A 12,477-nucleotide genomic window follows, 5' to 3' on the forward strand; every position below is an offset into this window, starting at 1 on the left:
AAAAAGAGTAGAAAGTTGAAGAAAGTGAGCAAGCTTTAAAATTTAAAAAAAAAAAAAAAAGGAAAGAAGAAAAAATGAACATCAAGCGAGCGCAGTGGATTTACAATGATCAACGTGATATAAAATGGCAATAAATACAGAGGAGTGGGGATTGGTGAGGGTGGGTGGGGGTCTGTAGATGACTGAAAATGTGATTGTTAATGAGATGGGAGCCAGTTTTTTTTTTTTTTCTTCTTTTTTTTTTCTAGGCTATACAGTCTTTGTTTCCCAGAGTTAAGACTTTACGCCAAGTCTCACAGAGAATCTGGGTTGCTACAGTGTATCGTGTGTCCCGGGGTACAGAAATGAACCATTATGGCTGTAATTGAGTAGCTCGGCTGGTAGAGGAGAGTTGCGGAGAGGGGAGGAGCGTTCGGGTTGCGGCCGTATTGGATTCCAGGGGCAGCGAGTTCAAGAACATCCACAGGAGGGTGTCCACCTCCAACTTCTCACCAGGAGGTCCACTATTTAACGTGCTTAACGTGCATCACCGTCGCCCCCCGCCCCCCACTTCCCCTCGTCTCTCTCTCTGTCTTTCTTTCTTTCTGCATGTCAGGGTTCTCCACTAGATTCCTGAAGATGACAGTGCGATTAAAGTCTATTAAAACCAAATGGAGTTTTTTGAATTGAACACCCTGTTTTTAGTAGTGGTGGAGGAATATGGTGCAGTCCTTTAAAAAAAAAAAAAAAAAAAAGGTAGTTCCAAACTTCTTTTTTAAATTTTGAATAAACTTGTCACTGTTATAATGAAGACCTCGTAATAGTTTCTGACCTTAGTTTTGGAGTTATGAGCTTCCTTACTCAAGATTGTTCAAATTTCATGTTTGTTTCAGAAGCCTAAAGACGAAGAAAAAAAAAAACATATAAATTTTGCTTTTTTTTTTATTATCCTCCTGTGAAAAATCTCCATCGTATCATTTCTCTCTTTCTTTTTTTAAAAAACCCCAAAAACCGTCTTTTCTTACAAGTGGAATTTCTGCACGTTCAGGGAGAGCTTAGAACCCCTTTCAACTGCTTTCAAGAATTTGCTGGAAATTAGTGTCTGTGTCCTGAAACCAGGCAAAAGAAGAAAAATGAAACTAGAAGGGAGAAAAAAAAAAAAGTGGAAAAAGCAGAAATATTCTTGCACTTGTAGAGTTTTTCACTTGTTATTTTTAAGAACATAAGACTCTAAGGACTCGATTTGAAGGCAGAAATTATTGTGATCTTGTGACCTTTCGGATTCTTTCGCCGGGTCCTCTCCCCCCCCCTCCCCTTTAGATCTTGAAACCGCAATTGTAACTAACGCCAGCTAAACAGCACAACCGCACTTTTGCTTATCTCCCCTTTCTGCTGTATCCCATCTCCCTTTTTGAACAATAGAGAGAGAGAGAGCCAGGTGTGGTATCATCACCCAGGTTGTGGCGTAACACCGTACTCATTTCAGGCAAATGTGCGGTCAGCGTCACCCTTGAACAACCTGTTCTGCAAAGAGGCGAAGCCGCAAAAAAAAAAAAAAAAACTCCAGACATCCGCCTATCGGACTCCTCTGATCGTTCTCAAAACGAACGCCATCGGTTCCAAATGCAAATGTATAACAGCAACACGAGCCGGTGGGCGAAGTCATTACAGCTCTGGCCGCTCTGCAGCAGTGGTAAATATGTATATTCGAAAGTGTGTGAAAAAGCAGAGCCGCAGCAGACCCACCAACCGTAGCATATGGCTCTACCATGTGTTACTTAATGAGAGATTTACTCACACAGACCACTAAATGTGTGGCTCATTTAAGGAGCCACGGCAGAGGAGTGTTTGCGTGTGTTGCATGCAAGTCGACTCTATAAAGGAGGGGGATTTTGATCCCCGTCTAACCACTCTCTGTAACCTTTTGCACTCGCGCTGCTTTTAATGACTGCTGCTGCTGCAAAAAAAGTGAGCAAAAAGACTCGAAAACAAAACAAAACCCTTCGAAAAGTTGCAGGTTCTAGAGTCAGTTGTCACCTGCCAAAAAGAGGAACCAAAAGGTGCATGCGCTCTGTTTTTTGGGCGTGTCCATATGTGTGTGTGTGTGTGTGTGTGTGTTTCATATTAGCAGTGTATCGTATTCACAGAAAGGAATGCTGGTGTTATAACCTCGTGCGGCGGCGAGGACAGGAGGTTACGGGTTTTTGTGGCGTACATACACTCCTGACCACACACTTTCTCTCCTCCCTGCCCGCCTGCCTGCGTCTCTGGCTCGCGTATCTGGCTGCGCGCAGTAATTGGCCACACAGAGCCCAGATCTCTTTGTTTCGCCTGCAGAGGCTTGCGGTATAAATGCACAAGCAGTAGGCCTCATAAATCTGTGGGACTCCGATGTCAGGCCCCAAAATTTCAGCTCCGCTTCTTTACAATGACTTCACTCCCACCCAAATTCCCTCCGTACCACAGTCAGGATCCGCTCCAAGAAACTTCACTTTATGACTTTTATGTGATATATGTATCACTCACTACCGTTTGTATGTATGTGTGTGTGTATGTATGTGTGTGTGTGTGTGTGTTACAAAAAAGAGAGAGTCCCTGTTCCCTCACAGTCTCACACACACACACACACACACCCCAATTTAGTATTTTGATACTGCTCAGAAGCTGTAATTATACGTCTGTCCTCACTGTTTGGTAGTTTTCTCTTTTCGACTTCACAGTGAATGCAGCAGTAACTGTTTGGCTTGGACTCACTTCACTGGCTTTAAAATACAGTTAAGACTTCCAGGCTGGGTCAAGTATGGTTCAGTAAATAAATAGGCTTCTGCTTTACAGCCGTGATGAAATAATGCATTGATTCAAATGGCTGCAAGTGAATTTAAAGTATTAAATAAAAAAAAATATAAAAAAATCCATGTGCAAACTTGAGATCTTACTCAGGTGAAATCCTCACACCAGGAGCTGCAACGAGAACATATGAACACATTTCATGCAACTGATCTGGACTTACTTCTTATAACTTAAGCTTCAAAATGTTTGCTCTCTCTCTCTCTCTCTCTCTCTCTCTCTCTCTCTCTCTCTCTCTCTCTCTCTCTCTCTCTCTCTTATCTCTCTACATATATATATATGAAGCTACTCTTTATGCCTCGCAGCTGTTGCGCCACTCTGATCGGTTCTGATGGTGCGTTTACGTCGTCAAGTCATGAGTACAACAACAGCGTCTAACTCCACATCTTATATAAGCTAATAATGCACGACTCGTACCTTCTGATTATTATCTGCATTTCCATAACGTGTCATGACGGGTCAGTAAACACAACTAAAGCGTAACATTACCATGGAAAAGATGTGGGGACGCGCGGGTACAGCCTGCGTAGCGGCTCACACAGCCGTCGAAGATTAATCAAAACGCGCACACACACACACAGACACACACACACAGATAGGCCTATATATATATTTTAAAATCTCATATCAGTAAAAAAATCTCTGCCGGCGACACCTTGATGAATCTATAATGACTTCTAAAATGTAAAAAAAAAAAAAAATGCCGCCTCTAGCAGAAGAGTTGGTTACAAAGAGGAGAGCGCTAAAAAGTCCTGCAAGAGGAGAGGAGAAGGGGAGGGAGGCAAAGTTTTTTCCCTGAAAGTTTGTGCAAGCTTTCACTTTCTAGGCGGGGTTACTGTAAGCTGCAGCATGGAGTGAGAGAAACAGGACGGCGAGCGATTGCAATGCAGCACCACACCGAGCTTCCATCCAACTTAAATAAGCTCTCCAATTCTCCTTTCTAAAAATAACCATGTACTCCCCGTACTGCTTGACACAGGTAAATTGTCTTATCTTATTTCATTGTTTGGGTTTGTTTAGCGCAGTGGAGACGCTGGCTTTCTTTTCTTTTTTTTTTCTTTATTGCGCTGCTTCTCTCTCTCTGTATGTGTGTATGTGTGAGACTGTGTGTGTATTATTTAACTGTTTGTTTGTATCGGAGCGTCTTTTCCGCTACCTGTCTCTGCGTGAAACTTCACCTCAACTCTGCGACGCTCCGTCCCGCGTCGGAGCGCGTCTCCGCCGGAGAAAAACTTTCTTGTGCGTTTCCATCGCACATGGTTTTTGGAGAGGAAAAATGGCGCTTCTCCCGAAATGTATTTCATATAAAAAAAAGAAGGAGGGGAAGCCTGCAGGAGGGAGGAGAAAGGCGAGAGAGGCGCAGGGATAGACAGGCGGATTGTGGACTGGAAGTGGATATTACTGACGTTTCGATTTTTTCCAAACGGTCGAGGCTCGCTGAGAGTTTTGGCCGCTGAGAGGAGTTGCAGGAGAGCAAGGGCGCACCGCCTTCAGGGGCTGCTTTCATGTGGAGCTTAGACCGAGAGAAGCGAGAGTTTGGAGCTGGAGTGTGTTTGTGTGTGTGTGTGTGTGTTTGTCATCGTGTGTGTGCGTGCGTGCGTGCGCGCGCGCGTGTGTGTGTGTGTACAATTAGTCTATAAACTGTGAAGAAGTGAAGAGACGCTCTGTTGCACCAGTTGACTATGTTTTATAAGTTTTTGCACTTGAATGCAACACGTACAGGTTAACAGCAGATACAGGAGCTATATTTATTTGATATTTACACTTCAGCTTCTGTGTTCCCCCCCCCCTTTTCCTGGTCGTCACTACAAACACACACATACACTGACACACACACACACACACACACACACACACACACACACACACACACACAGACAGGGCTCTTGCTTTTTTTTGGTGCTTTTTTTCTTGCTTTTTTTTTACACAAGCAGCAACATGTTGTGTTTTCTCAGTTTATTTAGACTAGCACGTCCAAAAATGATTGTCAAGAGTATTTAATATATGAGATTACTTCCTCCAACACCTTGCTGCAGGTAGAGCTGCACCTTAAATTTTGAAGGACCATCCTACTGCACTTTTAAACATTGGTCTTGACTTTTTTCCAGCTATTCGTGTTCAGAAAAGAGGCTAAAAAGGACCGCTCAGTACTTAGAATATATCCCTCTAAATGTACATCATATTTGACACAAGCCTTTTATTATTGTTAATTTGTTGTTTAACCTGTTGTGTAGAAAATTATAGGACATTTCAAAATATGCTTACTGAGAAAAGCTGAGCTGATACATTGAGAGTAAAATGGCAGCACATGTCATAAATGTAAGTTTTTGGACTCATTTTAAGTTGCTGTTCAGTCCTATTTGGAGCTATTTTAATTTCCTCTGCTGGATCATATTTAACTGACAATTCGCCTACAAAAAAGGCTAAATTCAAAGCATTAAATCTTGAGCTTAAAATGACAACTTTAAAAACGGTGAGCGAGAGCAAGCTCCGGCTAAATTTAAAGCTGCTCGCACAACTTTTTTCCCCCAGTGAGCTCTTTGCAACACAGCGGTATAAAAAATGTCACATTTCAACATGTTAAAAAAAATGTAAAAATCTAACATGCTCACAGCAGCTTCCTGTTCACACTATGAATCTGTATCTTTTCTAAAAAGTGAAGCGACCCGAAATGCGATCTCACCAGAATGTGTGTTCCAAAGCTAAATAAAATCCTTAAATTAAAAAAAGGGGGTGGAAAAATCTCTAGTTTTAAATGTTTCCTTAAACGAAACCTCTTTTCTCGACGCTCTATCAGATTTTGAATTATCTTCTTGTTAATCTACTTATTAAGCCAAGCCGGTGGCAATAACCTGCCCATGTTCCAGCTGCTGGAAGCCTTTTTACTCTTATAAAGCAGACTTGTTTATCCCTCATTGGCTTCGTCTGACAGTGGACTGCCAGGGCCCATTTGATGTGTAATTCATTCCTGATTTTTACAGTGGTTTTATTAAAAGACTTTTCCTCCCATCATATGCCTGCTCTGACGACTGCTACCAGAGGCTTGCAGGATGTCCTCAGCCTCCCTTCTTTCTTTCTCTCTCTCCACGCGGGCATGCTGCTCATGTCTGCTTCCCATTTTACAAACATTAGCAGAAGCATGATGCCGTCCTCTCGTTGACACTGGAAAGGGAAAGGAGTTTTTTATTATTATTATTATTTCCCCTTAATTCTTCATTTTATTGAAGAGGCTATTATGGGGCTACTTAAGTGTGATGACTGTGACACTCAGAGTGTGAAAGTGACTGAATGTAACTCAGAAATGGAAGGAAAATAGAAGCAGATTGGTAAAAATTACAACAAGGAGTGTTATTTCTTATAATTTATAACATGCTATGTGTTTTAAATTACTTGCATGGACTTTTTAAAAAATTCTTTAAAGCTCTTTACACTGTGTGTGGCCTGCATTTCCAAACAGGCCTTTCTAAGTCTTTATATATAAATGATAAATATAATGAGATTGTTACACAGCAGCTAATCTCTAAACAAAATGACTTTATATTTTGCTACACAAGTATATCTTAATTAAAAGTAATTAACAACAGAGGCTCACACGCTGTAATGCAATACACATGTTGCACATCAGGGCTAACTTGCAGAGTAAAGTGTAGCTGCGCATTTGCAACATGTAATAGTGTATCATAATGTCTGAATGCATCTCATACCGTAATTACATGTTTCTTGTCATTAAAAAAAAGAAAGAAGAAAAAGTTGTGCACCCACGTGTGTGTATTATGCAGATAAGAAACAACTTCCCACCCCGTGCCTCTTTCACTCACTCTCTCCTTCTGTCTCTCCACACACACACACACACACACACACGCATGCGCGTACACGCACACGCGCGCGCGCACACAGCATTCCCTCGCAGCTCCGTCTGCAGACGGAAAGGCACATTTTGTTTATTTAATTGCTGTTAATAATTTAAAAAAAAAATCGAGCTTGGACCTAGGATATGGCAACAATTGTAAACAATCGAATGAATTATTAACTGTGATTAAAAAAAAAAAGAAAGAAAAAAAGAAAAGAAGCAGTGTTGGAGAGAAGCAGCGTGCTGGGATGTGACGGACGCTGCGTAATGGAGGCAAATTGCGGAGGGAGCCATGAGAGGAGAGGAATGTGTGTGTGTGTGTGTGTGTGTGTATATGTGTGTGTGTGTGTGACTTCTAGTGTGTCAGGGATGAACATCAAATCTATATTTAGTTTTAAAAATAAAAAATAAAAATAGCAGCTACCACTTTGTCAACAGGGTCTCATATGTTTAATTCCACACTCATTTAAAAACACTTTTAAAGCCTCTAAACACATATTTGCAATCCTCCTGTTCATATTGTCTTTTGATATAATTTTCCTCCTGTCATTTTAAACTGATGATTTTATTTAATTTTTCTTTTTTTGTACATTTTTGTTGCCTTTTCCACCCCTTAAAATACTCGCTCCATGCAGGCCAGAGTGAGAGTGAGTTTAAAAAAAGAACTGTTTTCTCCCCCTCCTCTCTTTTGTTTCACTGCATTTAAAAAAACAATGTGTTCACTACTTCTTCAGCTCGTAATGTTGTCATCTCAGACTTGTTTTTCACTGGTGCGACATTTTAACTTATTCCTTCCCTCTGCCCCCCTCTGCCCGCCTGGACGCTGACCCCTGCTCTCCTCGCCTCTTAACACCCTCTCAACACTAAAGTATTACCCTACTCACCTTCTAAACAATGCCTTAGTGGTAAGTCCTGTCCCTATTTATTCAGCATTAGGTGTGTGTCTGTTTTTTTTTTTTTTAATTCTTTTTTAATTCCTTTTTCTTCTTATTATAATGTTTTTTGTGATACTCTTGCAGGGCCACACACTCACTCACTCACGCTGACCCGCAGCTGCACACTTATAGGCCCGCGCAGGAAAAAGAGGACACATCTTCTGTCCTTTTTGCACACACTCCATGAAAACTTGATTTTTTTTCTTCCTTCTCTGTGTGTATGTTGTAGCCTGTCATTGGCAATATGCTCTGACCAGACGACACTTTTTTTTCTCCTTTTTTTTTTTTGTGGGTTGCAAAAGACAGCAGCTCCAAAACTGGCTGCTGCTGCTGTGGGACACTTCTTCATTTTCTTTTTCTCCTTCTTCTTTTTAAAAAATTCTCTTTCAAACATGTGTTGTTTTAATCTGTGCAGAGGAAAATATCACATCGTAGTTGAGGAAATAGGGATAGATGGATTACAAATATTACATCCAAGCCGTGTTAACTCCGGTGTGCGCAGCGGCTTCCGTAATTTGGATTTACAAGTGTTTAAAAAAAGGGATGCAAGCCTTTTATTTGTTTTAAATTCTTACTTTTACATGTTAAATTCAAGCTTTTAAAGCTATTTAATGTTTTTTATATATACTGAAACAGCAGCAGTGGATGCGATCTTGAATGCTTTATAATGAGGTCTTGCGCCTTTCTCATGCCGTAAATTTCCTTTTGTTTTCGAGTAGGCCAATTATCGGACACATCATTTTCGATCTATTTGAACTCCTGTGACTGCCTATGAGAAATGTTTTTTTTTCTTAGGTCCTTTCTCAGCCGTCTCTTTCTCTCTCTCTCATAGTCAGAAGTCATCTTTCACTCTAAGGTCAACCCGTCTCAGTGCGCTTGACTTATTGCTTCGTGTTCCCGCTCTGAGACGCGTCATTTTCTTTATCAGGGCTATATGTTGCTCCAAGAGGATGTATTATATTTTTCTTACGTCACCGCCAATTCTTATCACTCGCTATCAGACAGTGTTTTCAATGAAAACATCAAAGCAGTGTTAAAGGAGGGGGGGTGGGAAAAAAGCATGAGCTCGTTTGTTTTTGTGTGAAAATCGAATTAAAAAATGAATGTAATCAATATTTGGACTGCCCTGCCATTAACTTTACATTTACACATATTTGGTGAGGTGGCCTTAAACACCCCCCTCTACACACACACACAGACACATACACACACATACACCTCCTCTCCCTCCCCTCTGCTCTCTCTCTCTCTGTGTGTCTCTTCCCAAGGCCTGGAAAATGAGTTGGAACAGCTGTTCAGAGGATTAAAATCTGATGGAACCGCAGTCTGAATAAACAGAAATGTTGGATATTTCAGAATTAAAGACACACACATGCATGTGTGTGCAGGGAGATGGACACACACATATATACATATACCTACATACACACACACACACACATGCAAACAACTCCTTCCCCCAGATAAAACATGCACCTAAAACCTTTGGTGCCATGTCTTCATGCCAGTTAGGCCTGTGAGTGGTTATCACTGGATTAGCCCGCTACACTCACACCACACCCCCCCCCCCCCCAAAAAAAAAAAAAAAAGCCATTCGAAAAGCATCACAAGTCACATTGCAAGAAGTTAAGAATAGGTCTTACTGCCTGTATTGAATTTCTCAGATAGGTATATTGAATTATGATTTCACTGTGGGTTTTGGTTCAGTGGTGCACAACTGTAATTGACTTAATTCTATATATACAGCCAGTGTAATTCAGTGACACCAAATAGCAAAGAGAAGCGGAGTGTGTGTGTGTGTGTGTATATGTGTGTGTGTGTGTGTGTGTGTGTGGGGGGGAAAAAGTGACCCTGCAGCCAGTTAAGCGGTCTGTTTTTGGCCACCGGGCAGGAGAGTGAACTCATAGTGCATTTGATTGACAGGTAGGGCTGATCTATTGTGCTCACTTGTAGCTGATTTGCGAGAGCGCACGTGTATTAAAGAGAGAGAGAGAGAGAGAGTGAAAGCGAGGGGAGGACAGCAAAGTGTATACGGGTGAAATCGGAGTCCCTCATTGTCCGCCGCTGCTGTTTTGTGGCGTATACAAGCTGCGCCGGATCTTTTCCCCCTCATCATGGGACACCAGGAGGTCATAATGCCAGCCGCCTGCTCGGGACAGCGTGTTCCTTCTTACTTATTCATTCATGCCACACCACCAAGTTACAGTTACAGCTTAAATAAACCCCCCCCTCCCCCCCTGCCACCGTTAATAGACACTTATGCACAGTTCATTTCAGGTGGCGTTTGTGTGCATATGCGATATGTATCACGCCTCTCCTCCCATTGGCGCCAGTTAAAGGCCTCAAAAAGGAGGTAGCCCCTGCAACGACGTCCCAGAGCTTCAAATATGGAACTGGCACAGAAGCTTTTTTGTTATCTTCGCAGCTTCAAAATTGGTAGCATGTTGTGGATTATTTGCATTCAGAGCGCACACACTGTATTTTCCCTTTTCCCAAGCATATAATTGAAAGGCTTATGAAGGTTTCTGTTGATTAACGTCTTTGTCAGTAATATACATTTTTCTGTGTTCATTGTCAGCTGGTGACTGGGGGGGGGGGGGCCACACCGTGCGTCAGCAGGAGCAAATTTACGGCAATTTTAGCAAAGAATTCCGAGCTGTCTTCGGTGGCGGAGACAAAGACGAGATGAGCAGGGCCCTTTTTTTTTTTTGGCAGGAAGCGATATAGATTCGAATTAAGGAGCATGTAGTTTTTTATCTCGAGCTGCATGCAGAGAGAGGCAGAAACCAACTGTGTCTCATTCAATATCAGCACAGCTGTCCCAGCATCCGTGGAGAATGGATTCCTGCTATTGCCATGGGAGGCTCCAGCCAAGAAGAATGGGAGGATATCCAGAGTGTGCGCTTGTGTTTTAAAAGGAAAGGCGAGGAGTGAGAGGAGAGAGTAATACGCTTGTGTGTCTGTCGCTCTGTGTGTGTGTGTGTGTGTGATTTTTTGCATGTGTGTGTGTCATGTTGTCTCCAAAGCCGCCTCACTTTTCCTTTCGCTCATGTCACCTCTGGCATGGATTAGTCTTTGGCACAACCCTGGCAGTGCCCGAGGCCCCAGCGCGGTTCTGTGGTCGCCGATATGTTGTGCCGTTGCCATGGCTACTGAACACACACACGGTGCTAAATTACATAATTGAGCTAGAATATACAGAGGAAGACAAAATACTTAGTGTACAATATGAGAGCAGAGAGAAAGAGGGGGGGGTAAGGGCGGGGGGGTGTTAGAGTGTATAAAAAGAGGGTGTGTGTGTGGGGGGGGGCTCAATTTAGAAACCACCACGACAAAGTGAGCCTTAACCAGAACAAACCAAGAGCAGAAGAGCGAAATGCATCAGTGAATATTTGAGAGCTTTGTCATAGCTGAGCTTCAGACATCAGTACAGCGTGTTCTTTTTTTTTTCCCCCCCAGATTTTGAGTCATAAATCTAAATAACAGTGCCGCCATTATGTGGGTATTTGGAACGCTGCAACAACCGATCCGACAGGGCGATGGAGGAGAAGGTGTTTTTTGCGGTGACACACACACACGTGCTGTTTGTGTACGCGAAAAAAGACGAGATGAGGGAGAGAGAAATCCACAGTGTTTGTACGAGAGAGAGAGAGAGAGAGAGAGAGAGAGAGAGAGAGAGAGAGAGAGAGAGAGAGAGAGAGAGAGAGAGAGAGAGAGAGAGAGAGGGAGTGGCAGCTCGGGTTTTACACAGACACACCACGAGGCACACGCTCGTATTTCTTCCTCTGCCCCTGCAAAACTTCCCCTCTGTACTCCTCCTCCTCCTCTTCCTCCTCCTCCTCCTTCTCCTGGGATTCACTTAGTTTTGAACAGATGTTGCGTCTTGTAAGTGCAGCATCATTTAGGATTGATGAGTGTTTTGCGTTACTTTAAAGGCCCCCCTCTACAAATGTCTGAACACATATAAAAAAATCATCTTGAATGATTGATTAAAAAAATGTGTGTTTGATATAGTTTTCACACACAAAAAAAATCCCATTAAACTAGTGAGAAATTCATAAAAAGATTCATTCTCCCTCATTAAAACAACCCAAATCAATGAACATGCAAATATAGTTCATTTTAAAGGTTAACTGCTGGGCTCCTACTTCACTGAAACGTCTATATGTGCACTCGAGGCTTCAAATATCAACATCAAACTTATATAAGTGTCATACTGGATCGTGATTGGCTTCCAAACTAGATTCGATGTGACAAATCATGCTTGTACTTACTCGTATTTAAGTTGTGTCAGCTGATACATGTGAAAACAGCCTTTTTTGTGTCAAACTCAGAACAGTGAAGCTCAAACATCCAACAATAAGCAACTTCAAATGTGAAACAGTGGATCCACACAGAAGAAGCTGTTTCGTGTTAATCTAGCTTTGTCTGTCGCATGTAAATTTATGATTTCAAAATGGGGAATCGTGGATAAATTATTTTTTTTTTTGCCAAAGCTTCTAGTATAAAAGCCAGTAGCACTGGGCTGTCGCTGCCATAAAGGATTTCAGTCAATAAAACCACGGACGGATCATAAAGTGAAAAACGTTGTACATTTAGTGTAGTTTTGTTGTGCGTCTGCTGCTGCAGAGGACAGAGAAATGTTTCTGAGCATGCTTTGTTCTCGCATTGAGTAAATTTGAACTAACGCCAGTATCAACACACAGAACGAACGTTGACAGTAATTCATTCACCGCTCTCCCTTTTTAATCAACAAGTAACGTTTCTGTACGGGCAGACTCTATGTTATTGAGTTTCCGAGATCTTTTGTGCCCCCCCCCTTCCCTTCCCTTCCCTTCCCTCCCTGCCGTAACACGTAAGGGCTCC

General features: G+C 42.2%; 1 protein-coding gene across 2 annotated transcripts in view; it reads left to right on the forward strand.

The window, feature by feature from the left end:
* Positions 1-12,477, forward strand: part of nfixb (nuclear factor I/Xb) — a 142,258-nt gene that overhangs the window by 9,849 nt on the left and 119,932 nt on the right. Inside the window, exon 3 of one of the 2 annotated variants that reach the window (XM_062438963.1) lies at positions 7,546-7,581. The exons of the other annotated variant lie outside the window; for it this stretch is intronic. Within the exon in view, the coding sequence (XP_062294947.1) occupies positions 7,546-7,581 (36 nt within the window). The remainder of the gene's footprint in view (positions 1-7,545; positions 7,582-12,477) is intronic. 2 annotated transcript variants of the gene reach the window in all.

Source organism: Scomber scombrus, chromosome 18 (genome assembly GCF_963691925.1).
Source record: "Scomber scombrus chromosome 18, fScoSco1.1, whole genome shotgun sequence".
NCBI classification, from domain to species: Eukaryota; Metazoa; Chordata; class Actinopteri; order Scombriformes; family Scombridae; genus Scomber; species Scomber scombrus.